The sequence below is a fragment of the Xiphias gladius genome, chromosome 24, assembly GCF_016859285.1.
Source record: "Xiphias gladius isolate SHS-SW01 ecotype Sanya breed wild chromosome 24, ASM1685928v1, whole genome shotgun sequence".
NCBI classification, from domain to species: Eukaryota; Metazoa; Chordata; class Actinopteri; order Istiophoriformes; family Xiphiidae; genus Xiphias; species Xiphias gladius.
This window is the reverse complement of record NC_053423.1, coordinates 13583714-13608696: the sequence shown is the minus strand read 5'-3', so window position 1 is coordinate 13608696 and position 24983 is coordinate 13583714. Positions and strand designations below refer to the sequence as shown.

Here is a 24983-nt window from a genome sequence, read left to right as displayed (position 1 = left end):
TTTTAGAAAAATGTAACTCCTTGTAGTATCGACAGACCTTCCACGGTATATGGGGCTTTTATTTTGAAGTGCTTCTCTGTGATTCATCTGATGAACTGGCAGATCTTATATAATATACTGTATTCTTATGAAATATCCACTATTTAAGGAAGGAAAAATTGAAAACAATAACGCTAATAAATGATTACACACATTGGAAAAAGTAACAAGTAAGGTCACTTTTTATGGAAGTAAAGTAGAATCTAAGTACTGCACCTACCCTCAACTTTTGACCAGTGTGCCAGGTCTCTGGGCGCCACGTTTTCGGAATGAATCCCAGTACCACTCTTATAAAGTACCCCGTGAGATGAAAGAGTATACTCGCTGTGAGTTTAGGCCTGACTCAGATGTCACAAAATCAAGCTATAGAACCAAGAATGAATCAAACTGCAATTCGTAGAATGGACGCGGGATTTGTGAGAGTAAAGGGTTATTAACCCATTACCCCCCCCCACCACCACCACCCTTCCCTCTATAGTGTCGTCTCCCGGGCCACAGAAGCAGATCATCCAGCCTCAGTCTGACGGTGGAGAGCGCCCTGGAGAGCTTTGACTTCCTCAACACCTCTGACTTCGATGACGAGGATACTGGAGACGATAACGCCGTCCTCAGCATTCCCCCACAGAGGTCTCTGCTTTTTGATGCAGACGGAGAGAGGATCGGGTGAGTGGGAGACAGAGTGAGACACTTAATGTTGTCCTTGTATCATGGCATTTCATTTACAAACGTATGCATAGTAGAGTTTTATAGATAGAAAATAAAGGGATGCCACATACCAAAAATTATCCTAAGAGCTGAAGTAGGATACCTGAGCTTTTGATGCTTCGTTTTAAGTAAATGAATGCCCTGCTGTTCATTGATTAAGGCAATGTTCTTTTAGGTTTTGTGCAGTAAACGCACAAGTATGAAGGGTGCAAAAAAAACCCCATTTCATACTAAATATATAATTCAATTCTTGTATTATAGTGTTTGATTGGACAGAATCTGTATTATCTTACATCAATTGAAAACCATTCGATTATAAGTACAATAGTTCTGTGTGATGCTGCTGCCACCCGGTGGTGACTCTTGGTATGTACCTCTCAGGGGCCAGCATCCAGAAGCCAGAGGACACCTGAGCGAAGCCCTGACAGAAGACACCGGGGTGGGAAACAGCGTGGCAGGAAGCCCCCTGCCGCTCACAACTGGAAACGAGAACTTGGACGTGGCCATCGTCATCCACCTGCAGTACTGTAACCACCTCGTACAGGTAGGGGTCATTCTGACATCTCACAACGTCTCTTTCAAACGTTTTAATGTGGCAGGATCAATCAGTACAATCCAAAAAAAACCCCCACACATTTGGTCTAACATGCCGTTGATTCTTCACGTATCGGCAGTTGCTGACGAGCGGGGTGGGTGTGTGGCAGCGTCGCAGTCTGCTCCTCAAACTGTCCGCGCAGACTCAGCTGTTAGAGGAGCTGGCAGAGATCAGTGTCGACAGACTGGGAGCTATTACGTCTGCTGCTGATGGTAGGTACCAACAAGTGAAAACCGGTTTGGTTAACTGGTGTGCTACATGTTGAATCAAGCAACAATATCTCTATCTTGCACTGTTGTGCAGTCTATATGCATAAGAAATTATTACCATACACAAGAGACTTTCTGGGTTGAGGGTTTGCAGCATCCGACCTTCGGTACTGTTCTTCTCTCCCGCAGTTCTCCCGGGCCTCGCAGAGCGCCCGGAGCTGATGACTCTGTGGTCAGGGTGCAGCGGGTCTGCAGGACTTTTCCACACCACACTGGACAGAGTGTTCAAACACATGAACCAGCGCTACACGGCAGTGCTGCAGGAGAAACACCCACGCAGCACTGACACAGGTTGGCTCATTGCAGGAAAAAAATAACAAACAGACCAGAGGTTATACTTAAAATTACATCTTGCTGGGAGCACGGTCCTGTTTTTAACTATTAGGTTTCAACTGAGTCACCTATTTGGTTTATCAATGAGTAACCATTTTAAATATGTTCCTGGGGGGAAAATTAGATCACTGCAGTTGCTAAGAATATATTGTGGCTGGTAATAGATGAAAAAAACAGTGCAAATGTAGTCGCAACTGGCTAGAAACTCTGAACATTTGCTGATTTTCACTTCCTCTTCGCTCCAGTGATTTGTGTCATAGTGGGTGAGATGGTTGACAGGAGCGACCTCATGACGTCGCACAGTCCTCCTGCCTCCGCTCTCTCCCAGGACGTCCTGACCATCTTTCAGTTCCACAGCTACATCATACAACATGAGGTTCAGGACATGGAGACGCACCTGCTGCACCTGGCCAGAGAAGGTGAGCAAAAGTTGTGATACTTACATGCTGAGCTCTGTTTCATGTTGGCTTTGTCCTCTAATAACTTCTGTCAGTGGTTTTACCTTGATACCCAAATGAGGATGTTTTTTTTTTCCTGCACAACATAGATCTCTACCTGCATACAATGGAGTCATTTTTACAATACGTAGGTTGGGATTTTTCCAAACTAAACCAATTATTGAAACTGTTTACTGATTAACTGGACAGCTGAAACTGTGTTGGTGTCAAGTTTTGCAACTATCCAGTAGAAATCGACATGTTTTATATAAGAACATGCAAAATAACAAGCATCTTGATGCAGTATAAAAAGATATAGCATGTCAGAATGAAAGTGTTGAGTGTCCAAATTGCTTTCTGTAGCATTACAACACTTAATCGAGAACAAGAGGACTTGTAAATTAGAGAGGAAGTTAAACAATATAGATAATGCTTCTCATCTTCGGTTTTTACTGATTTATGACCAACAAAAATACCCACATTTTTTAAAGGAGCATAACACGTTAAAGAAATTTTTACTAGAATTTTATGTCTCCATATACCCAAACGTACCTGCCCCCAATGGACTTTTATCACCAAATGTAAACAGGCTGTTCGGGAAATGGGTACAGCTCAGAAGATACCTCCACTTAGACACAATGAAGAGAAATGGAGAGAGAGTACAAATGAACTGCTGCTTAATTTAAGTAAGAAAGAAAAATGGTCAAACAAAAACATTTGATCCTAACTTTCTTTAATAACTAAAATGAAAACTAATATTTTCAAGATCATGTCAGGAGTACAGTAACGGCCCTTCTGCTTGTTGCTCTACAATCCATGGTTTCATCTTTAACATGTGTGTCTATGTTTGTTTCTCATTCTCAGAGGTGTTTGCTGAGGCTCTGTGCAGTGAGGATTATTCTCAGTGTCTAGCAGAGCTGGAGGTGGTGCCTGCGTCATCCCTGTGGCCTAAAAACAACACCCTGAGGGCCCTGGCCTCCCTGCTCACTGCAGACGACCCTCAGGTCAACAAGGCAGCAGCCGACTACCTCTCTTCTGGAGCATCACGAGGCCACTTCAGGACCAGGGTGAGTAGTGCTAAAGAGAGGGCACAAGTGGACCATTTCCAGCCTGGCAGTTGGTTGCGACAGATGCTGCATGTCATGTTTGAATGCGCTCTTGTATCTACAGGCTGTGGAGTGCTACACCCAGGCACTGTCGGAGGCTGGGGTTCAGAGCCAGAGGGCGGCTTGTTCAGCTCTCAGCTGTCTGCAGGTCAGTGGCCTGTTACGCTATCTATAGCGGTGACACTGGTTTGGGTCTCGGTTTGCGTTCTTTGCGACCGTGATACGATTTTAATTAAACAATCTGCTACGAGTCAAGATCAGAAAGTACAAAGAAAGTAGTGGCAGCCGCATGAAGAATTTTATTTATTGAACTAAACTCGGTTTTTAACATGGCGCTGCTATTGTAATTCTAAAAGAACTACTAATTCAGCATGCCTGCATGTGAGAGGTGAACTATTTGTTGGGCATGATGCAGAGTAATATGTTACTAACGTATTTTCATGATCAGATTGGTTCATTACTTGTGTGCTGCAGTGTCAGAGGAGCTTGGCTACACTACTATTACATATCTGTAACAAAAAAGAGAAAAAAACATCTTAAACTCAACCATCACACTCTTGTATGTTCTATGTACTCGACAAGTACCCACTTCAGAGCCCATTTCTTTCTGTCTGTCTGCAGGCTGTAGAGAGCATCAGGGCGGTGGTAGCTCTGTGCGATTCAGCTGATGAGGAGCTTCGCCACGTCGCCATAGAGACCCTGCTCACATTTGGTGAGTAACCACATTTTTTGGAAGCCAAATGCCGCTCCGCCTTGTCTAATGTAATGCGTGTACAAATCACCGTCTTTTCTGAATTACATTGTAAACAGAGATGCCACAGTCTACCTAAGGCCATCAAATGGAAAAATATTTTTAAAACTGTATATTAATGTAGCCTGTGCGGTATAAAACCGGGACAAATTTGTTTTCTTTTGCACAGAGTTTGGAACACTGTTCACAGATAACACTCGTGTTTGTCACAGGTGAGGAGGGGCGGCTGGCGTACGAGCAGCTGGACACAGTGCCGGGGGAGATGGTCCGTCTGGGCACACGGCGAGGAAACGCCGTCACCACGGCCTTCTAATCCCCAGATAACACCCCAGCCCTCTGAGGATAACACTGCCCCCCCCCCCTCAGCGTGACGCCACACTGCACACCTCACAGGGCTGTTAAGGACTCATCAGTTTATGCTTACTGGAACAGACTTGAAGATGTCCACGCACCACATCAGATCACTGTTCTCACTGATACTGCCTCCTAAAAGGAACTAATACCAAACAAACTGTCTTAACCACAAAGACACACAAGCTATACCCCTCCTGCACACACACGTACACACTTAAAACTCCTTGTTTCGCCATCACCCCCAATTCTGCACAACCCCCACACTCCTACCCACCCACCCCTCTTCCCCCTGCTTTCTGAGCCAGGCAGACTGGTCACGGTGAGTTTTAACTTGAGAGCACAAATTTGACTGAACATGAAGCCGCTGAAAGCCGCTCCAAAGACTGTGTAAACTGGAAATCAAGCAACACGTCTTCACCCTTCACACAACCTCTGTCAACAAGCAATCCACCACTGCACAAAACACTTGTCACTTATTCACTGATTAACTATCATCTTGGCGGTTACAGAGTCAGTTGTGTCACGCAATATACTAACTATTATCTTTGTATAATCACTGTTTATCACATGTGTAAGTTGTTGGTTTTGCATTAGAAACGTTTTTTGGCGCTTTCAGAAGATTTGCACTGTTGTAAGGCATGTAAATATAATACACAGCCGGTGTAATATATGTGGTTGTATTCGAGATGTATTTTTAAGTTCTTTTTTCTAGTATGTTCCATTTTGAGTTTCAGGGATTCTTTTATGGTCGAAAGTGTGTGTTTTGTGGCTGGGAGGACCATTAATAAGTCCAGAATGGCTTCTAAGAGAAAGTGAGGTGGAGCGGTTAAAGAGCATTTTATGGTCTTGAACAGATAAGACCTCGGTTATCTTATCAGTGGAGAAAAAGGAAAAACTGGGCGCCCAAGGTTCATTCTCTCAGCAGCCTATGTCTGAGTTTTCTCATACTTGCAGTTGAACAAGTGCAATTTTTCTGTACATATCTGACATGAGAAGACATTTGGTATAGTCCGTCTTGACCATTTGAGCCTTGATATGGTCGAGCGGGCAGGTTCCACAGACACTGTCTTTTGTAAATGTATATTTCCTACCGGGCAGGTACGGAGCCAGTCGAGGGCAGCAAATCCAGTTTAGGAGCGTGAGAATGCACTCTCTCAGCAACTGTACAGGGAGGAGGATCCTTTGGGCAGAGTATAGGTGTAGCCTCAGTTTTGGCTAACTGCACATTCATACAGTATGTGAGCTAAGAGCAAGATTAGAAATTAAGCTTTTATTAAGAGGAAGTGCAGAGTGAGGTGTTCTGTGTGGTACATCTTGGGTCTGCTTTGTTTCCCTGCATCCTAACTGTACTGTGGGAACACAGACCCAATGTAAGCACCTAATTCCAGCTTTTCACATCGTAACTGTACTACTGAATCAAGTGAGACAAAAAAGTTCACATTTGTTCTCACATCTTATTTATTATTTACTCCTAGTAATTCTGATATTCTTTGGAGTTATACTGTAATAGTGCAGATGACATTGTTATGTAAAAGAATTGTATATTTATGTTCTATTTTGGATCAGGTCTAGGATTTGAAATATAGTTTATTGTTTAAAAAGGCTTCCATGTTATTACCATACCACTTTAATTGGAGTTTATTTTGAAAGAATTATATTAGATGGATAATTATTTTGGACAAGATTAAGATTTGTTCGTAGTCTAATATAGTCTTATAGATTTCTTTTCCCTAAAAAGGTCCCCAACATAGTGGGACTTTATACAGAATATTAGAAATGTTACTTTATTACTTAGATTTACTGTAACCAAAGGAAGAATTAATTTTAAACTTGTCTTTTAATGAAAGCTCATAGTTCATCACGGAGAATGTATTTTCAATACAGCATTTGCATTTTGGTCAGAATACTCAGACTTGTCTTTAGCAGCAGAACTTTAAAAAAATGAGACAAACCCATAACATATGAATCTAGCTACATTTGGTTCTAACTGCACAGTCCAAAAGCCATATTGATTAAAAACAAGTGGTAATATTTTTATGAAATGTATTTTTTTCTTTTGTATTATAATCTGTAAATGTGTGAAGTTGTTACTAAAAGCTGAAAATGTTTTTTTCCCCCCTATACAACCTCTTGCAAAACATGGTCCATATTTTAAGTAAGTTACTTTTTTTTTTTTTTTTTTCAGTGATGTGAATAGCATTACAGTATTTTGGTCTATTGTCTAATTCACCCACTCATTCAGTGTTTGTAATTTTTTTCTTTTTACAAACTTGCAGTTGACCAGTGTTATAAATTGATTTGTTGACTGTTCAATTCCTAATCTCCACGAAGTACACGTTTAATTATTTAGAGACGGGTTTTAAGAATAACCTGGTACACTTTTGCTAAAATTGAACTTTATCCATCTCTGTGGTCAGTAGCTTCAGTACTCATCCATTTAGTTGCATACTACTCTTCTCCAATGGGGTTAGCAGTATTTCCTCTTCTCATCAAGTGTTGCAATAAATTTTATTTTTGCATAATTAAAATAACAAAATTGTGGATTCATTAAGTCTTCAAAGTCTGTCAAGACCAATGTTTTTTTTTTTTCCAGCTGTCTCTGTTGATTGGATTTCATAGTCCTAGTGTTATTTTAATCTATTTTATACTTTAATAATTCAGACAAACATCACATTTGTGGCATACACACACAGTAAATGCCATGCTATTAACTGCACAGCTGAGAGTTTAATAAGATTGTATTTTAGCCCTTCATAGTCCAGGTAATCTTTGACATTACATCTTCAATCAAACAGCTCCATTATGACAATTTTCTATTCATTTGAAAGGAGATTGACGGTGTGGAGGCTTGGGACGAGAGATACGGATAAAATCAAACAGTATAATTTGACAGATTTATTATGATATAACCACATGGAAATGGCTGGTTTGGGATAAATACCGTGAATTCAATACCTCATGATCAAGGTACCTCATTCCCAGGTTATAAACCAAGCAATGATCGCTGGCGAGTTAGTTGTATAACATGTTACATTAAGGCAAGCCATCCTACATGATTATTTTCTTATAATCTTAAAAACACACCCACTCCCATTTTAGCGTCCCATTTGTGGATCTCTGCGCTATAGGACCAAGCCTTAACTGTAAGATACAAGCATTGTGTTTTAATAAAATGGATTTGTATGGCGGAAGTATAACGTCTCATAATATAAGTGTTAAAGATCTTCAGTGAACTTTTATATCATTTTTGGATTTTTATGTTGTAAAAAACAAAACAGTCGATGTTATGGAGGTGAAAGGGCTTCTGTGGGAGAACTCACATGACACAATGTACACCTTAGTCTGATCAGGACAGCTGCTAAACCAGTAGTGTGGAGTCAAAAACAATTTTAATCTTACAACCCTTACACTTATTTTAACCTTAATATGAAGTGAGTCTGTAGGTTTTACTGCAGCTGATATGTCCCACATAGAGGGGGACGAGAGAAAAAAAAAAATTTCTTAAAACTGATGGGGAAAACAAAGAGCTTGCTTCTTTATTAGACTTGTATAGAAAGCACCCTTTAAAACTATTTGTCATATTTACGAGTGCTGTAATATTGCCCAGTTTCAGGGCTTCATAGACTGCCATGTGAGCAGATATTTAATGCGGCCAAAGCAGTAGTCAGCTTGGGAATTAACCATGTAAATGCATTTAACTTTATGAAAACAATCACAGCACCTAAGTGCTAGTTTTGGGGCTTTACAGCAGCCGGGTGCATCTGCCAGGATGGTTTACTAAGCTGAAATACAGCTGCCTGTTACACAATCACTAGTGCACGCTGTAATCAGGCAGCCTTGGTTCAGCTGGTCCACAAACGTTTTAATTACTCTACCTGAGTCAACACTTCAGAGTTACGAGAGTCATACGCCTTAAAACCATTACAGCAAACTTACAAGATTTTTTTTTTTTTTTTTTAAAAGTGTTTATTTCATACAAGCCTTATGTACACAGCTGTACAACATTGCACAATTTTTACAGCGTAAACCAACACACCTGAAGCCCATGGTTTAAGTAGGTCACATCTAGCAGTAAATGTAGCACAACTGCCTCAATAGGCCTTTTTACAGCAGACATTAACCATCATAGTAGGATAAGTACAGACGTTACTGTCAAATGGTTGTCATTTTACCATTGAGTGGTTGCTGACCTTCAAGGGAGGGCAAACCATATCTAAATTAGCCGACGCCAGGGGATGAAGGAAACAAACGCGAGCTGGCGTGCTGCAGAATAGCGAGCAACTTAGATTGTGACTGATAAGGAATGTAGCTGCCATCCTTGAGGTATTTTAAGTTAATCTAAATCAACTGAAACAAAGCTGGCCTCTGAGCAGTCAGGGCACGGTTGGTGACACACAGGACACCGAGCATACGAACTGGAACCTGCATCTCATCTCCAATGTTGGCAACATATCACACTCCATTTCACCTGTGTATTTACTACTGACCTGTCAAGATTTCTTCTATGAAAAAGCTTTATAGCAGCTTATTTTTGAACACTTCTCTTGATCAAGAATTGACAAGTTTAGGAAAAGCTATAAATCACTAGAATAAAATCAGTTCCTGCTGGTGCAAGGCTTAAAATTGAATACTTCAAGAATGATGCAGTCTGAAAATAAAAAATTTAAACCAATTTCTTCACACAGGTGGTCATTTGTTGCTGCCAAAGTACACTCTGGCTAAAATCTGCTGACCTGTATAAAGAAAGTCCCATGACAGGCAAAAATTTGCAGTTAATCCTGTTCTCCTGCTTGTTCATAGTCTGAGGTCTCGTCTTCCTCTGCATTACTCTGACTGCAATCAGAATCTTCTTCCTCACTCTGAGCTGCCACTTCACTGTTGTCTTCATGCTCATCCTCATCTACGTCAAGGGCGATGTCCCTCAGTTCCTCCAGATTGTCAGGGCACTTCCCAGTCAGCCTCTTAAAAAAAGACAACGTGTCAAGTTTATTTAAAAAAATAAAATAAAAATATCAAGACGGGTCACTGAGTGTAGTTCAGGTTTACCTATTAAAAATGGTACAAATGATAGTTTTCACCCCCTGTATAGCTGAACATGCAACATTAACTGCAATTAAGAATTAAGGTATATAGCTCAAGAAAATCTGTTAATGTGCTGGTGTATGCAGTAAGGCTTGAATTCAAACTAGGTTATCTGCCAGTATAGGACATGCCTGTGATTAAATTGATAGTCTTGGGTACACAAACATATTGTGTCACATTTTAGTAACAGAATAGCAGTGCCGGTGTGCCTACCTCAATCATATCAGCCATGTACTGTACATGTTGTGCCAGCTCTTGCAGCTCTTCATTCTCACTTTTGAGTTTTGTCAGCTGTTCATCTTTGGCCTCGATGTCTTTGTGTAACTGGTTTAAGGAAAGAAAGCACACACACACCAGGCTTGAAAATGCAAAGAAAAGCAGAGCCATGACAGTGTGCAACCAGGATTTATGAAATTCATGTAAACTGTTCAATTTAAGGCATCTTATCTACTTATCTTCAATAAGTGTCTTTAGGTACATAGTTACTTTAAAAGACAAAACAAAAAAAATGTTCCAGCTGGATTTGGAGCCATTTAAGATTGACTCAGAGCATGGGAACAGCTCAACTGATAGCTAAACATTAGCCACCTCTTAGTGATTAACTCACCTTCTCATTCTCCTGTAGAACATTGTACAAGGCCTTCCGGCGCTCCTCGGCTACCTCTTTCCAGTAGGTTGAAGGGGGCGTTTCTACAACAGCAGAAGTTTAAGCTCAAAAAAAATTGAAACTTTTGGAGTAGACCAACATTTTGTGATAATCTACAATGATTATGAATCTTACCTACCTTTGACCATAAGTTCAAATGCTTCACTGGACATTCCATCTGTTGGATGCTGAGTTTCTTCTGTTTGTGTGGATTTGACTTCTACCTTCACCCTTTTTGGACCTCTTTGTTCTGCGCTCCACTGTTTCCGTTTGGGAATGACCTTCGATTCCTAAAGAGGAAACAGAAGTTTCGTTGTGTTTTTTTTTAAATGTTTGAAGACACAAGATGACTATGAGGCACTTGTTCTGTCAATAGAACATGTCCACACCACCTGTAATGCAAACAGATGAAATAGACATCCAAAAATCAGATGAGTTCCAGTGACAAGCCAATGCACACCTGAGATGATCTCCCCAAATCTTTGTTGACAGCTGACGGCTGGAGGACCTGCAGGGTTTGCCTGGGGGGTCCCATTGCCTTTTGAGATGGTGTGAAAAAGCTCTGGAAGAAATCAAAGACTCAAGTTAGTGTTACCTTATCTGAGTAAATCACAAAAATCAGATGGAAAAAAAAAAAAAAAAAAAAAAAAAAAAGGTAAAACAGAGGGCAATATCCTAACTCCTTCCCAAACGAGTCTTTAGAAATTCAAGACTGAGTCACACGGGAAACTACAATGACCTGTGTTCTCATTTTCAGAGTCTATTCACAAGGGCTTAGCATCACTTTGCACACTTTACTTTAGTTACACTGTCACCATGGGAGAGGGCATAAGTGAAGTGGCTTAAAAACACTGCTGCCATGTGCAACAGGCCAACAGGTGTTGGAACAGGGGCAGGGCCCAAAGTCTTTCAGTGGCCGTGGGAAAAGTTTCTTGTCAAGACTCATTACAGAGCAGCCAACAAGCACAGTTAATGTTTGGCCACAGCTTCACAACACTGCTAGTGTGTGTCATGCCTATAAGGGTGATCTGTTGGTGACTGTGGGGAGAGAATGTGTGAAACTACTCAACATAAAGCCATGTAGAAAGCAAAGTACTTAGTTCTTTGTCTAAATTTTCAGAGCCAAGTGAACAATATGTAATCCCAACAATACAGCACTGCTAAAACCAGTTTAATATAACATAATAATATGTATAATCACAGCAGATCCAAACTTTCCTCATCACACCGCCATACAATTAAGTATCTTGCCACAATACTGAGAAGAATACTCTCCTTCCATTACTACAATCATGCAAAACTGACCTGCTCCAAAAAGGGACTTTCACAGCAAGTCATTTTGACTTGTCATTGTAGGAGAAGCACAGGTGCTACCAAGAACAATGATTCGGTTCTATTGAAGTATCTCAATAAGCCATGACAATGTGCCAGCAGGCAAATGGAAGTCAGCCATCATTTATTTTTTTAATTAACACCTGTGATTTTGCATCTGTGACATGTCAAAATGTCATAAGTCAGTGATATGTCAGTTAAGCCTTTTGAGAGCTTATGGTGTTTGAAATTTGAGTGAATTCACGAGCATTTTGCTGTGCTTGCATTAAAAAGATCCATTTTATGTGCTCGTAGACACATTCAGTTCTGTCATCTAGAGAGATTTGTCGATATCTTTGTATAGTACCTCGAAGTACAGTGAATAATGGATCTCATTTACAGGGACATAAATAAAATAAAATAAAAATAAGTATGACCAATTTCTCCTGATAAATTTGCCCATTAACAGAAGTACATCTCGCCGGTCTCACCTACAGATACTGAGATCTGCTGGCTGTCAATGTAAGATTGGGTTGTGTGAGATCATTCATACGAAGAATGGCAAGACATCATGATACTATCCCGCCTGGGCACTACCCCGTAAACCCTCAGTCCCTTACTTTAACATTCGTTAACTCTGAAGGGAACTTTTCTAACCGAAGCTCAATTAATTACTCACCTTTATATTCTCATTAGACTTCTGTTGGCTGCGTTTTAACTTTCCACTGACACTCATTTTCTTTCAAGACACCTGATGGGGCGACAAATAACACAACGTCAAAACACATTGATGAATAAAGGATGTTTTGTTGCGCCACATATTTGAAATAAACCTAAATAAGCTAGTTTAAGGATACCAAGCTATTAATTATTACACATTAGATTTTAAACACGACAATAACTGATTGTTTAATGTTTGTTATGTTAAATTCGACCTCTAGCTGCTTAAAAGACTAGTTAAATATGTTAAACATGTCGGCACGTCCGTAGGAAAAAAATGCGGTACACTAGGCCAAATGAGTCAGCTACCGTGAAAAATAAGCTAATTTAAGGGGACCACGGCTGAAGTTAGCACAAACCTAACTAACATTAGTAATACTTAATGCGCCTCAAATATGGAGAGAATGAAAGTAAGGCAATAATAAAGAAGTAAAACGTTTAATTGTCTTACCGTAGACGACTAACTGCTCGTTGTTGTTACTGCCTATTCTCTTCTCGGCAGATCTCGCGCCAGGGGCTTAAATACGCCCACTCAGTCACGTGGTAAAGGCACTATGCACGAGGAAGGGTTTTTTTCCACGCTGTTGTTTTTTTTTCCCCATGTGCGGTCACATGTCAACACACGTCACATCTTTGTAGTTGACTGTGCAGCCATTTTGGGGAGGCTGTGGAACGACGAGCTTGTGTGTACCTTTATTAGCTTTCCGAAAACACAAAGAAACCAAACGGAAAAACGTTGGAAGACACGCCGTTAAATATGGGCCCGCCGGGAGACAGAACACGCCACTTGTCGACTGAAAGAACGGAGGATTTCAGCTGGATTGTCGATTTATCTTGACATGGCATGCAGCAGGGCGAGTCGGAGGTTGTGACGACTGAAGAAAAGAAGAGAAAGAAAACAAGCGCAGCAAACACCTCGAAACTTCAGACGTGGAAAGGGGAGATTTTGTCTAGCTAACGTTTATTTCGCCATTCAACGCGTGTCGTTGGTTTGGCTACTGATTCCCTGGCTGATTTTAGTCGATGAAGTTGTTGATAAGACACGACTGAAGCAAATTCTGCCAAGCCAAAATGCTGAGCACGAGCAAAACCAGTTAGTCAGTCAGCCCTGCAGGTCTCCTGACTCTCACAGCACTGGCAGTCGCATTGAACCAAGCGAGAAGATGTAAACGCGTGAAAAGATGACTGTACGCTAGCCAGCCAACCACACATAGGCCTCAATTAAGCCAATCAGTCAGAAGATAAGATGTAGCTATATCGTTGGTTCACTACTAGTTAGTGTCGGAAGTGAATGCCTAGATTAGCTTGCTAGCTCACCTTAGCTAGTGTGCTAAAAATACGCCCACATCATGACTATCAGCAGTGGCAGCAGCGCAGGCCGTGGGCCAAATGAGTGACAGCAAAAGTCAAGGAAATGTCAAGTTACTTTCGCAGTAGTCTTCGATGTTACCCGGTGCCAATATCTCCTGGCATCTGTATTTACCTGCCATGTTCGTCTGTATCCCCGATCCGTCTGTAACACGCACATAAAGCAGATAAACAAACACAAAACGACAGCCATGGATGAGGGACTTTGAAATGACCCAAACAATAGAATATTTGTCTGCTTGCTAGTCTCTGTAGTCCTTAAATTCACTAGCAAAAATATATGGCCGTTATGGATTTTTATTTCTGTTGATTTCAGTAACATTTTACAGAAGAAGAGTTGGTCAAATTTGAGTTGCTGTTTCATTTAAATTTCTATTGTAATCCCTTGTCGATGGCAGGTTGAAAACAAACGCTCATTTGGCTTAAAAGTCATGTCTTAAAACATGGATTTCTGATCAAGTAATAAGGAGATGTAGTCTTAGCTTGTTGATCATTCCCCTCCTCAACACTGCCCTTTTTATAAAAATTAAAATGACTTAGTCTTGTTTCTAGTTTGTTAACCTTTTCAGTTGGTAGTTAGTGGGTATTTCACAGATCTAGCCTAGAGTTGTTTGATGGGTTGTTTCTGCAAAGGGTAGCTAACTCCATCTTTTATCCAACGTATAAATACAAAAGCAGAGAGTGTAGCCAAAATATTACACACGAGAGAAGAACACTACCATCAAAACCTAAACATGGGGGACCCAACTTCACGAAGAAATCAAACAAGAAATCGACTTCGAGCTCAACTTCGGAAGAAAAGGGAATCTTTGGCTGATCAGTTTGACTTCAAGATTTATATAGCCTTCGTTTTCAAGGAAAAGGTTTGTCTGCAAAATGGAAAAAAACTAATTCTTGACATTTTCAAAAGATCGTAACCTCATACCTCATACATGGTCATGACACATTTGAATGTCCTTTTAGAACTTGGTCTTAATCATAAGACCAACCCAAAACAATAACTTCAAATATTTGTGGTTTCTGTCTGTTTTTTGTACTAACAGAAGAAGAAGTCTGCACTTTTTGAGGTAGCTGAAGTGGTACCAGTGATGACCAACAACTATGAAGAAAACATCCTACGAGGTGTGCGGGATTCCAGCTACTCTCTCGAGAGTTCGATTGAACTCCTGCAAAAAGATGTTGTGCAACTACATGCTCCCCGATACCAGTCAATGCGAAGGGTAAGACAGTGAACCATCTGAAGAAGGGATACGTTGAAGAAAATATCTAGTCGTGTGAATACATTGTCCTTCTTTCTCCTGTCGTCGTAGGATGTGATAGGCTGCACACAAGAGATGGACTTCATCCTTTGGCCACGCAACGATATTGAGAAGATTGTCTGTCTTCTGTTCTCCAGATGGAAGGGGGCTGATGACGAACCCTTTAGGCCTGTTCAGGTGAGACATTGACACCTTGTCAGATTACTCGATGTCTGAAGCCTGTTGTATTTGATTCTAATGTAACAGTTGTTCTCCATGAAGTTGTGTGTCTGAATTAAGGCTGGGCAATATGGCAAAAACATAAACTTTTGATGATTTATTTATTTATTGATTGATTGCTTCGAAAATATCACATTTTCAATAGATTTTTTTTTAGCAAAATGGACCAAAACTAAAATATACTTAAGCATCATATGTTAATCCTTTGTGTTCAAAACATTTAAGCAAGAATAAGAGTAAGGCAGTCATCTTTATACATATTTTAAAATGTATGCGTTATACCTGTCAGCCATTGTCTGTCAGTTCCATTATCAATTATTTTTGACTGAAAATATCCATTTCTGTGCGGTGTATAATAATTTAATTTTCACGTTTAACTTAATCTAACTTAATATTTCAAGTCTGTCCTCTGATTTACAGGCCAAGTTCGAATTTCATCATGTAGACTATGAGAAGCAGTTCTTGCATGCCTTGGGTCGTAAAGACAAGGCAGGAATGGTCATGAACAACCCAACCCAGTCTGTATTTCTCTTCATGGATAGGCAGCACTTACAGGTGAGTCCATTGAAATTATAATATAACAAATTTGAAAAGCTGAACCTCAGACAGCTTTCAAACACACCTTACCACAAATGTTCTTCGTCCACCTTTCTTGCAGACTCCTAAAACCAAGGCCACAGTTTTCAAGTTGTGCAGCCTCTGTCTGTACTTGCCCCAGGACCAGCTGACCTGCTGGGGTGTAGGAGACATCGAGGATCACCTCCGCCCATACATGCCTGATTAAGGCTTCCTGCTCCACCCAACCACATAGGGAAAAGCCCTTCCCCTTCCTCCTGCCTAAGCCTTCAGAAGCAAATTGATGTACTCATCTCTACCTGTTTCCTTTTAAAAGATTTGAACTTGTGCTTGGATCTCTCCTTTTTTGTTACCTACTCGTCCTCCCCTCCCTGACCTGAAGCTGATTCAGTTCCCATCCTTGTTTTTTCCTCACGCTCCCAATGTTCCCCCTCTTCTCTCTGCAAGTTTCGGTTGTTCCTCCATTTTTTAAATTTTTTTTTTTTTTTTTTTTTGTTTTGTTTTGTTTTTTTCTTCCTCTTCATTCCCTCCTACTCACTCATCAATTTTTGTTTATTTGAACCTGCACGAACATTGATTTTGAGTGGTTGGTTGTTCTCTTGGAGCCGCACTGTCAACAGCACCGGTCATTGAAGGAACTCTTTATGTTGCATCAAAACAGGAACAAACAATACCCAGGTCTTCACGGTGGTTCTCAGATGGACGTGTTTTATATCCTTGTTGTCATAAGAAAGGATTGTTAAAGCTTGTTTGTAATGTCATTGGGGTTTCTAGAACAACTTTACACAATCGTTTGACCAAGGACAGGTGTGAATAGGTGTTAAATCACCTGTGTATGCAAAGATAACGAGATGAACAATATTTGTCAAATCATATGGTGTAGGAATTGCTTCTTGTAAACCGCCTTAGTTTTTTTTGCTGGACTTTAAAAAGATGTTTTGGTGTCATTTGCTCTTCTCTCAAACATGCTAGGCAGGCCTTTGCTAAAATCTCGAGTGACTTGAAAGGAATTGTACACAAAGTTGAGACATGTTGGTTAGATGTTGAAGGTCATTGTCACCGTTCATGCTGTTCATGCACTATTCATTTAAGCTACTGAAATCTGATGTTTTATGTTTTATTTGGGATGTGGGTTGGTGAGAAACTGAAATATAGTGAAAGATTTAATGTTTAACATACCTAACAAAAGTTGCTCAAAGCTCACTGATTTTTGTTTAATTTGACCTGTAAAATTAAGATAATTTCCCGCCATGCTAATGAAATTAAAATTGGGTTTTGCGGGCTTGCTTGTCAAAGAATAAGAAGTACACAGTAGGTATAATTTTGCTCATTGTTGATTCCGTGCGTTCAGTTGAAAGGTTATAAGGCCTGTAACTTCTGGGTTTGTTTTTTTCTGTTAATGATTCTCAAATCAATACTGCTGAGCATATCCCAATACAGTGCAAATTCTGAAAGCATAACTCTTTGTCCATTTGTTTTATTGCATGTGCATGAATCATTGATCCAATAGTTAGGTCAGGGTTGACTCGGACTGTAAGACTATTAGATGTGTCTCTGTAACTTGACAAGAAATATGTAACATTTGTAACAACACAGGTCATCAAGTAACTACCAGTGAGTGGTGCTTGGCACCCACCACTGTAAACTTTTTTTTTTTTTTTTTTTTTTTTACACACAATCTATGATTTTTAATACTCTGTACGGGCAGAGGTTAGTTTAGATCTTCACTCAGTCACTTGTTTTAACATTACAAATATACAATCGTGATTTACAAACTGGCACTGAGTGGAGACAGTTTAGCTGCTGCCAAGGTGTTTAGTGTGTCTTCCTTGTGCGATGAGCTTCCCTGTGGCCTTGTTGGTGAGGTCTACGGTAGCAAACGCCAGCGTCCGTCCTTGCTTCAGAACCTGAGCAGTGATGACGACGTCCTCTCCCATCTTCGCAGCATTCATATATCTGTAAGACAGTGACCTTTTTTTTTTTTCCCCCCCAGTCACTCACAGTTTATGAACTTAATCTGATTAGGTTAAGATGCTGAAACATACTAGAGTGGAGGTAAATTCATCACAAGTTTAAGACGAGCTGAGTCCATACGTATTTACATGGTTACTGGGGTCATGAAAGACAATAAACATACAGCTTTTTTTTCCTGAAATCAGGGCTGTAGCTACAATTCACGACACTGAGATCATGTGCTTTGTATTTATTCCAGGGCATTTAGGGTTTTAGGAACCTAGGCTGAGTTTACATTCTACAATTAAAAACCTTCACATCATGAGTATTTTATAAGCAGATTACACTGTTTTTAGACTCTATATTCAAATTTGATCATTTTTAGGCTAACAAAAAAAACTGAAGTATCTCTTAAATAGAATATATTCCCTACAATGTGAAGAATGGTTTCAAATAGAATTTAGAAAATTGCATTTGCATAAAGTATAGCAACATTTAACTGAAAACCTTAACATGAAAATCCAAATTAAAAAACATTTTAGAGACTTTCTTTTAAGTGAATTTAGAATTTCTAAAAACCAATAAATAAAACTGCAGGTGGAAATAAATGCCAAGATGGTTATGGCTAGTCTACAACGAGGTTACTGCAAGCCTAAGGTCCATGTATTAGCCATCTGTGAAGGTTAATGTCACACATTTTGCTTTAACGTACACTGGCTGTGAAGTTATGAACTGTCCAACCAATCCACTCTATGGTGCCCATTGAGTAGAGCTCAAATGTCCATTTAATTGACACATGCTAATCCACTGGTGATACCGTGTTTTTAAGGGAGTAAGCCATGGCTATTATTACGGTTTACACTGGTGATCGACTCACGTTATATTCATATCCACACTGACCCCCGGTGCTCCCCTCTCACTGTACATGATAGCCACGGTGGAGATGACATCGACCAGGGTGGCTGTCAGCCCGCCGTGCAGCGTCCCTCCGCGGTTGGTGTGCTCCTCTTCCACCCGCATCTCACACACCACCTTACCTGGGCTGGCAGACAAAATGTCCACCTGAGGAAAACACATATGTGGCTGTGTGTGATACTGCAACAATAGGTATCAGTAACCAGCTTTGAAAGGACAGGGTGGGTTACAGAGTGCGCTCGCAGTCACACAAATAAAAATTTAAAAACGGTCAAGAAATGTCGAGCGATGTGTAGCTTTACCTTGCGCAGCACTCTGTCGAAGCCCGGATTATCTACCATTGTTCTCATTATTTGTTTTAACGAATTTAATGTAAGCGAAACCATATTTAACCCGAACAAACGCGACCAATGTCAAACTTCCGTTTGTTTCACACCGGAAACCGCTGCGTCCCATAAATCGTCCGGATGAAACTTGAAACTAATTTGCTAATTTAGCTAAATTGTATCTCGACCGGATTTGGGAGTAAACAACACCGCAATAATAACGGGAAGTGGTGTTATTTATTAGTAACTGTAGATGTAAGGTAGAGTTCACTTTTACTGGCGCCTTTAATGACACTGTTTGCTGCGCCCGGGATTTGTTTTAGGTAGCATTAGAGGCTGTTTACTTCACCGGGAAGCCCTCCACTGGTACGCCTGTGATAACTTGCCGAGGAAAAACTTGGACTCATATTTTCGTTTGACTCTACTTTTCTTGTGTGATCCCGTAAGTAAAGCGTGTGACCAGTCAAGATGGCCTCTACCTCCGAGTCGGACAAACCGGCCGTTTCCAACGTGGAAGAGGAAAGAACTCGTCTCCGCGGTGAGTTTGCTGCAATAGCGGGAACCGACAGCGCTGTGGCTCAGCGCTACCTGGCTGAAAACGAATGGGAGATGGAGGTACGGCAGTCACCCCAGTCGAGGCCTCTCAGACGTGACATTACCTCGTTAGGCTACTTGCTGCAACTTAATGCACTGATTATGTCAGCCTCTGATACTAAAAGAAAGTGCCAAAAGATGTTTACAAATCTGCTTTGGATGGGCGTGAAAGTCTTCACGCAGTTTGCCCTGATCGATTTTCCTATCCCTATCCCTATCCCTTGACTTTCAGAGAGCTTTGGACGCATTCTTTGAGGCCGACATGGAGGAAGTATTTGGTGTAGAAGATTATCCAGAGACAGACACCAGCCCTAAAGCGAAGAGGCAGGAAATCGATGAAAAACCTGCGGTGGACTGGTAAGTCCACTGTCTTCCCCTGTGTCACTGACCACATTTGTATTATTACTGTACAATGGGTTTCACCCAGGGCTCCCTTTGTTGTCAATCATAATTCTGAATTAACAGTCTCTGAAAAAATTTCCAGCATAGATTTGACCACAGACAGTCCTGCCTCCACACACACACCCCCAGAGGAAGATGACAGTAAACTGTCAGTGATCTCCTGGAACGTGGACGGACTTGATACAGACAACCTTGCAGAGCGTGCCAGAGGCCTGTGCTCCTATTTAGTCTTGTGAGCCTGTGTTTCTTCACTATTTCTCTTTATTGGCATCACTAGATATTTTAATAATTGTTGTGGAGGCAGTCCGGTGTTCTTAATGAAACTCTGTTGATGTCTGGGGTCAGCTGCAGAGCGGTGGCCCCCTGGAGATACAATGCGGATAGTATTTGAATAGTGAATTTTCTCTTCATGCAGATACACTCCTGACGTGGTCTTCCTACAGGAGCTCATTCCACCCTACGTCCAGTACTTGAAGAAACGGGCTGTCAGCTACCTGATCATTGAAGGTAAATTATTTTTGATGATGTAGGGGACTTTCTCTTATCACCAGATTGTCCTTGTTGGGATATGACTGCAGGAAAAGTACACAATATTTGACAGGGCATTGTCCATGTCTCAAATAGCTAGGACAGGATACTGCAAAATGGACTACACACACAGCATGCAGCACACATACCCTTGTACCAAACACAAAAAGCACTGTATACAGAACTATGCAGGACATGGATTAACCTGTGGGCAAACTCAGTAGTTTAAACTGTCCCCTCTCGTTACTTGTGCTGACCAGGTGGAGAAAATCATTACTTCACTGGGATGATGCTGAAGAGGTCACGTGTCAAACTGGTGGAGAGCGAGATAGTAACTTACCCCTCCACGCAGATGAAGAGGAATCTGCTTTTAGCTCAGGTTCGTGCACAGACAGTTGTCCAAAATACTCCAGATCATTGAATTCAGTTTACTTTAACCTGATGTAAATTTGACATTTTCTTCCTTTAAAAACAGGTGGATTTCAAAGGCCAGAAGCTGTGTCTTATGACGTCCCACCTTGAGAGCTGTAAGGGCCATGCAGAGGAGCGGATGAAGCAGCTGCGAGTTGTGATGCGGAGGATGAGCGAGGCCCCCGACAATGTCACCGTCCTGTTTGGAGGGGACACTAACCTGAGGGACACTGAGGTTAGTCACTTGTCTGTCCAGTCAGTGCACTTGAGTCCAGACGTGTAATCACAGTGTGTACCTCTTTAGTAATACTTGACTTGGGCTCCATCTCAGGTGGCCAAGGTGGGCCTGCCCTCAAGTGTCTGTGATGTCTGGGAGCAACTGGGCAAGCAGGAGCACTGCCGCTACACATGGGACACCAAAACCAACAACAACAAGAACATTCCCTTTGTCAGTCGCTGCCGCTTCGACCGGGTCTACCTACGCCCGGCAACCAAGGATGGAGTCCCGCGTCTGGCACCCGACCACATGGCCCTGGTGGGGCTGGAGAAGCTGGACTGTGGACGCTACACTAGCGATCACTGGGGAATCTACTGCAGCTTCTCTTCTGGGTAGACATGCACAGAATGAGCTGAAACTTGCAAGTGGAAGCTTTTGTTTTAGGTCATTTGTATTTGTAGTTTGTATTGTGTGTTTTGCAGTGCCAGTGCAGACTGTTCCAACATCGCCACTCGGTTCAGACCACCTTTCTCTGTGAAAGAAGATGTTCTTACCTTTTCTGAGATTTGTTGCCTGTAAATTTTATATCTTGATTTGATTCATTTTATCTTTGAATGTGTCTCTTGTTGGAGGCTTTGCTCAATTTTTTTCCTGTACTTAAAATAACCAAATAAATGAAGATGTTAAAATATCAAAGTTTGCAATTAATTTTTATAGTTGAGTTTGAAAGTTCCGTCATGACCTTTTGAAACAGCTGACAGAACAATTTAAGGTTTAAGAGTTATTGGTAGCTGTTTTTGAGCTTTTCATCTTCCTCAGCAGATGGAGTTTGCCCATTGATGTTCACATGATTCTTGACCTTTGAAAGGGGTGAGATAAGCGTTTTGACAACATTTTATCGCTGCTTCCAGATAGTCTGTATTTCAAAATAAAGTCAGTAGCAGCAGGAGGCTTCTGTCACATTATAGGAATGAATATGATTAATGTTAACAACTATACCATATTGTACTCTTTTACATTTTAGTCTATAGTATGAAAAACTCGTACACATACAGGCAGCACTGTTTTGACGAGGTGAATGTAATATTGACACATGACCAGTAGAGAGCAGTAGAGAGCTGAGATCTATTTACAGTAAAAAGAAAGGAAAGATCAGTCTGAGCCTGAATGAAGACTTTAAATTTAACTTTATGTTAATCACCACATTATTGTACTTTAAGCCACTGGTCCTTGAAGTAGAACAGGTAAAACATCCCAGGTCAAACAGGAGAGCAAACTGGCCTATCAAAAATACCTCACAATTCAAGAGAAGTATAAGTTCAAGCACATAAAATGAGGGTGAATTTGTAAATGCATTTGCAGCTGACTCAACCCACTGAAAGTTTTTGTTTTTTTTCACTCTTCATTGTGCTGCTGTGTTTTATCTCCACCCTGTCTTTAACTTTCCTTAAAGATGCCATTACTGCATCCAAGGGCGCCCCCCCCCCCAATTAGTGCTCTGTGACAGAAAAGCTGAATATGTTTATGTGCATGTGTACCTGTGTGCGTGAGCATGGCCATGTCAATGGGAATGTGGGCCTTTTTCTTAGCAGACATTATGATTCAGGAATAGCAGGAAGTGCACAAATGTAAATAATACCTTAATGGTGGCCCTGCACCTATTAAGTGTATCAGTATGCCTTGTCAGTGAGACAGCACAAACAGTGCTAAGGTCCAGAAAGTAGTGAAGCTAAATGTATTTTTCTTGCTATATAAAATATTTCATGTGAACAATGCCTATTAGAATGATACCGTACTGTATGCAATGATTCAATAGCCCCTATAATTTGTATTCTACATTCTGACTGTCTCTGTAGGCCACGGTAACCAGATGTAACCTCCTCCTCACAGTCCCTGCCAACAACGCTGTCAAGACTTCTCCCTCACCTCTCCCTGTAATGCACCCTTCAAGTCTGAGAGTGTGTTTCCATGTTTGCTCGGCAGGCAGACAGCACAGCTTTTTTTTTTTTTTTACAGCACAGTCATACATAGCAAAGAAGAGCTGAACTAAAGAGAGGACACAGATGTGACTCTTCCCTGAGACCAGACATCAACAGAAAAGGCCCCCGCCTCCCACCCTCGCTTGTGCCCCCGCTCCCTGGTTCCTGATCAGCAAGGACACATGACCGGATCTGTCAAGATGCAATGAGTTCACCTAAAACCTCAAGAATAACCATCCTCTTCCTTCCTGGCATAATGATCATTTGTGGCATGATGTGGATATTTTCTTCCTGCTTAAGGTCTGTCTGGGGGTCTGGAGGCTCTGGGCCATCTCAACAGCTCAAAAAAACCTACTTAACATTGTTTTATCAGTTTGATATCTCGTGATTTCATGACAATTGCTTCTATACTAAATTTTTAACTGACATGTTTCAGAAGTCTGCTAGAGAAAATGATTGGACCACAGCTGTAAAACACATTTAAATGCAATGGATTTTCATGACTTCTGTATCTGTGACTGGTGCTGACAGTTTACTTTTTACCCAGATTTACTGTTCCAAATCCCAAATTAATTTCTGTCTGTGAATGACTTCTTGGCCAACAATCGGAATATGTATTTTTCATGCATAGCCTATAGAACATATAAATTATGAAATATTTCCTAATTTCTCTATTTTGTCTGTATTCAAAAACTGTTCACAGATCATTTCTATCATCAACCAACAACATTAAGTAAGAAAATAAAGTAAGTCATATGTCACATGTGGCCTCAGCTCAGGTGGGGCCAGTGTCTTGGCATCCAATAAGCTCTATCAAGTTATGGCACATAAAAAACAACAGCCTCTTTATCTCATCTAGCTTACTCCTCTATAATGTAAGTACAACCTAAAAACAAAACAAATGCACAGGCCCGGTTTGCAGCAAAGGGTTTCAGCGTTCACCTGCTACAAAAGAAAAGAAAACTATGATTTTTAACAGCTTATGAGCAGGGACAGCAGCACTCCAAAAACACACGAAAGATCCGACAACATAGATTAAGCTCATACTCTGTAATAAGGCTATAAATCATATGCATAACTAACGCATGACATGATAATTTCATGCTTGCATTAATGCAGGGTGTATCATGAATTCCTCTCGCTCACTATTATGAAATGATAAAGTCACTGTGGGTTATGTTATTAGTTGATGCTTAATGGATAATCAGTTAATGAATGTTAGCTCACAGAAATGATTTGCCAACATGAGGCTGCTTTTATCATGCAGCAGCATGCAGACATTTTTGTCTAATAAAAGCGCCTTATATTTCTATCTATCCATCTCTCTGTTCTGCTTTCAGACAGGACGATCAAATGCATGGGTCTGAAATACCCTTTTCTATTGGAAAGTTAATGAATGTATAAATTCACTGGAGAATTAGTAGTGATTAACTGATAATTAAGTTTTTACTAATCACATGAACTCAGCAACTTGATCATTTCTCAGTGGTGAGCAACAGGAATTCACGATCCATCCTGCATTAATTCATCCATTAAATCATCATGAGTCAAACTGCATTCCAGGCTCCTTCAGAGGTCACTTTACCCTACTTGTGTGCTGAGCAGTTTCACACTGCAGCATTTAGGAGGAGAACAGCAGCAGGTCATAGATGGTACAGATGGAGGCAACAGCTGTCTGGGCCAAGAAATTGGTCTTGTGACCTGGATCTATCCTGTCTGCCTTGCGCAGGATCTCTCTGCCAGGGGGCCTATCAACGTTCCCCTCCTCCACAAATCCATAAACATCCGCACCATAAGTTTCCCTCTGGAAGGCTGCATGGACATATTCCAAGATAATCTCACTCAAACTGTTTCTTTTTCTTTTATAAGTTCACTCTCAGCTGCGTTT

The 24983-nt window shown here is 40.9% G+C and overlaps 5 protein-coding genes across 17 annotated transcripts in view; 3 read left to right on the top strand and 2 right to left on the bottom strand.

Annotated features, from left to right (window-relative positions):
- ripor2 (RHO family interacting cell polarization regulator 2) overlaps window positions 1–7101 on the top strand; it is a 61784-nt gene extending 54683 nt beyond the window's left edge. For all 5 annotated transcript variants that reach the window (XM_040122002.1, XM_040122004.1, XM_040122003.1 and 2 more), the window contains exons 14-22: window positions 518–702; window positions 1126–1288; window positions 1419–1551; window positions 1738–1899; window positions 2187–2360; window positions 3243–3445; window positions 3549–3632; window positions 4106–4196; window positions 4448–7101. In XM_040122002.1, coding sequence (XP_039977936.1) covers window positions 518–702; window positions 1126–1288; window positions 1419–1551; window positions 1738–1899; window positions 2187–2360; window positions 3243–3445; window positions 3549–3632; window positions 4106–4196; window positions 4448–4548 — 1296 coding nt within the window. In that variant the 3' untranslated portion in view covers window positions 4549–7101. The remainder of the gene's footprint in view (window positions 1–517; window positions 703–1125; window positions 1289–1418; window positions 1552–1737; window positions 1900–2186; window positions 2361–3242; window positions 3446–3548; window positions 3633–4105; window positions 4197–4447) is intronic.
- Window positions 7102–9179: 2078 nt separating this feature from the next.
- Window positions 9180–12974, bottom strand: gmnn (geminin DNA replication inhibitor). The gene is made up of 7 exons (XM_040121176.1): window positions 12800–12974; window positions 12308–12379; window positions 10778–10879; window positions 10457–10607; window positions 10279–10361; window positions 9885–9995; window positions 9180–9550 (listed from the first exon to the last, which is right to left on the bottom strand). Exons 2-7 carry the CDS (start codon window positions 12362–12364, stop codon window positions 9362–9364), a joined length of 693 nt encoding a protein of 230 aa, XP_039977110.1. The 5' UTR covers window positions 12365–12379; window positions 12800–12974; the 3' UTR covers window positions 9180–9361.
- Window positions 12975–12981: 7 nt separating this feature from the next.
- Window positions 12982–17230, top strand: c24h6orf62 (chromosome 24 C6orf62 homolog). The gene is made up of 5 exons (XM_040121177.1): window positions 12982–14579; window positions 14760–14936; window positions 15027–15152; window positions 15615–15749; window positions 15853–17230. The coding sequence occupies exons 1-5, from the start codon at window positions 14451–14453 to the stop codon at window positions 15976–15978; spliced, it is 693 nt and encodes a 230-aa protein (XP_039977111.1). The 5' UTR covers window positions 12982–14450; the 3' UTR covers window positions 15979–17230.
- Window positions 17231–17416: 186 nt separating this feature from the next.
- On the bottom strand, window positions 17417–19116 carry acot13 (acyl-CoA thioesterase 13). 2 transcript variants are annotated; one of them, XM_040121178.1, is made up of 3 exons: window positions 18941–19116; window positions 18601–18785; window positions 17417–17741 (listed from the first exon to the last, which is right to left on the bottom strand). In XM_040121178.1, the coding sequence occupies exons 1-3, from the start codon at window positions 19022–19024 to the stop codon at window positions 17567–17569; spliced, it is 444 nt and encodes a 147-aa protein (XP_039977112.1). In that variant the 5' UTR covers window positions 19025–19116; the 3' UTR covers window positions 17417–17566. The 2 variants fall into 2 exon arrangements, with proteins under 2 accessions (XP_039977112.1, XP_039977113.1); XM_040121179.1 differs by having other exon boundaries at window positions 17417–17726; window positions 18941–19115.
- On the top strand, window positions 18840–21807 carry tdp2b (tyrosyl-DNA phosphodiesterase 2b). 8 transcript variants are annotated; one of them, XM_040121172.1, is made up of 8 exons: window positions 18840–18859; window positions 19412–19579; window positions 19791–19915; window positions 20043–20192; window positions 20376–20467; window positions 20749–20867; window positions 20964–21134; window positions 21231–21807. In XM_040121172.1, exons 2-8 carry the CDS (start codon window positions 19433–19435, stop codon window positions 21510–21512), a joined length of 1086 nt encoding a protein of 361 aa, XP_039977106.1. In that variant the 5' UTR covers window positions 18840–18859; window positions 19412–19432; the 3' UTR covers window positions 21513–21807. The 8 variants fall into 8 exon arrangements, with proteins under 8 accessions (XP_039977106.1, XP_039977107.1, XP_039977104.1 ...); XM_040121173.1 differs by having other exon boundaries at window positions 18847–18859; window positions 19412–19502; XM_040121170.1 differs by lacking the exon at window positions 18840–18859 and adding an exon at window positions 19168–19329 and having other exon boundaries at window positions 19407–19579.
- The last annotated feature ends 3176 nt before the right edge of the window (window positions 21808–24983 follow it).

Bases quoted from the DNA above. Each gene is read 5' to 3' on its own strand.
- gmnn (XM_040121176.1), bottom strand. From the start codon at position 12,364: ATGAGTGTCAGTGGAAAGTTAAAACGCAGCCAACAGAAGTCTAATGAG. The intron at 10,880-12,307 runs GTGAGTAATTAA...GATTTCTTCCAG, and splicing joins AGTCTAATGAGAATATAAAG to AGCTTTTTCACACCATCTCA. The intron at 9,551-9,884 runs GTAGGCACACCG...TCTTTTTTTAAG, and splicing joins ACATGGCTGATATGATTGAG to AGGCTGACTGGGAAGTGCCC.
- acot13 (XM_040121178.1), bottom strand. From the start codon at position 19,024: ATGGTTTCGCTTACATTAAATTCGTTAAAACAAATAATGAGAACAATG. The intron at 18,786-18,940 runs GTAAAGCTACAC...TGTTTTCCTCAG, and splicing joins TCGACAGAGTGCTGCGCAAG to GTGGACATTTTGTCTGCCAG. The intron at 17,742-18,600 runs GTGAGTCGATCA...AAAAAAAAAAAG, and splicing joins AGTGTGGATATGAATATAAC to GTCACTGTCTTACAGATATA.
- tdp2b (XM_040121172.1), top strand. From the start codon at position 19,433: ATGGCCTCTACCTCCGAGTCGGACAAACCGGCCGTTTCCAACGTGGAA. The intron at 20,193-20,375 runs GTGAGCCTGTGT...CTCTTCATGCAG, and splicing joins CTGTGCTCCTATTTAGTCTT to ATACACTCCTGACGTGGTCT. The intron at 20,868-20,963 runs GTTCGTGCACAG...CTTTAAAAACAG, and splicing joins GGAATCTGCTTTTAGCTCAG to GTGGATTTCAAAGGCCAGAA.
- c24h6orf62 (XM_040121177.1), top strand. From the start codon at position 14,451: ATGGGGGACCCAACTTCACGAAGAAATCAAACAAGAAATCGACTTCGA. The intron at 14,580-14,759 runs GTTTGTCTGCAA...TTGTACTAACAG, and splicing joins CCTTCGTTTTCAAGGAAAAG to AAGAAGAAGTCTGCACTTTT. The intron at 15,750-15,852 runs GTGAGTCCATTG...CCTTTCTTGCAG, and splicing joins TGGATAGGCAGCACTTACAG to ACTCCTAAAACCAAGGCCAC.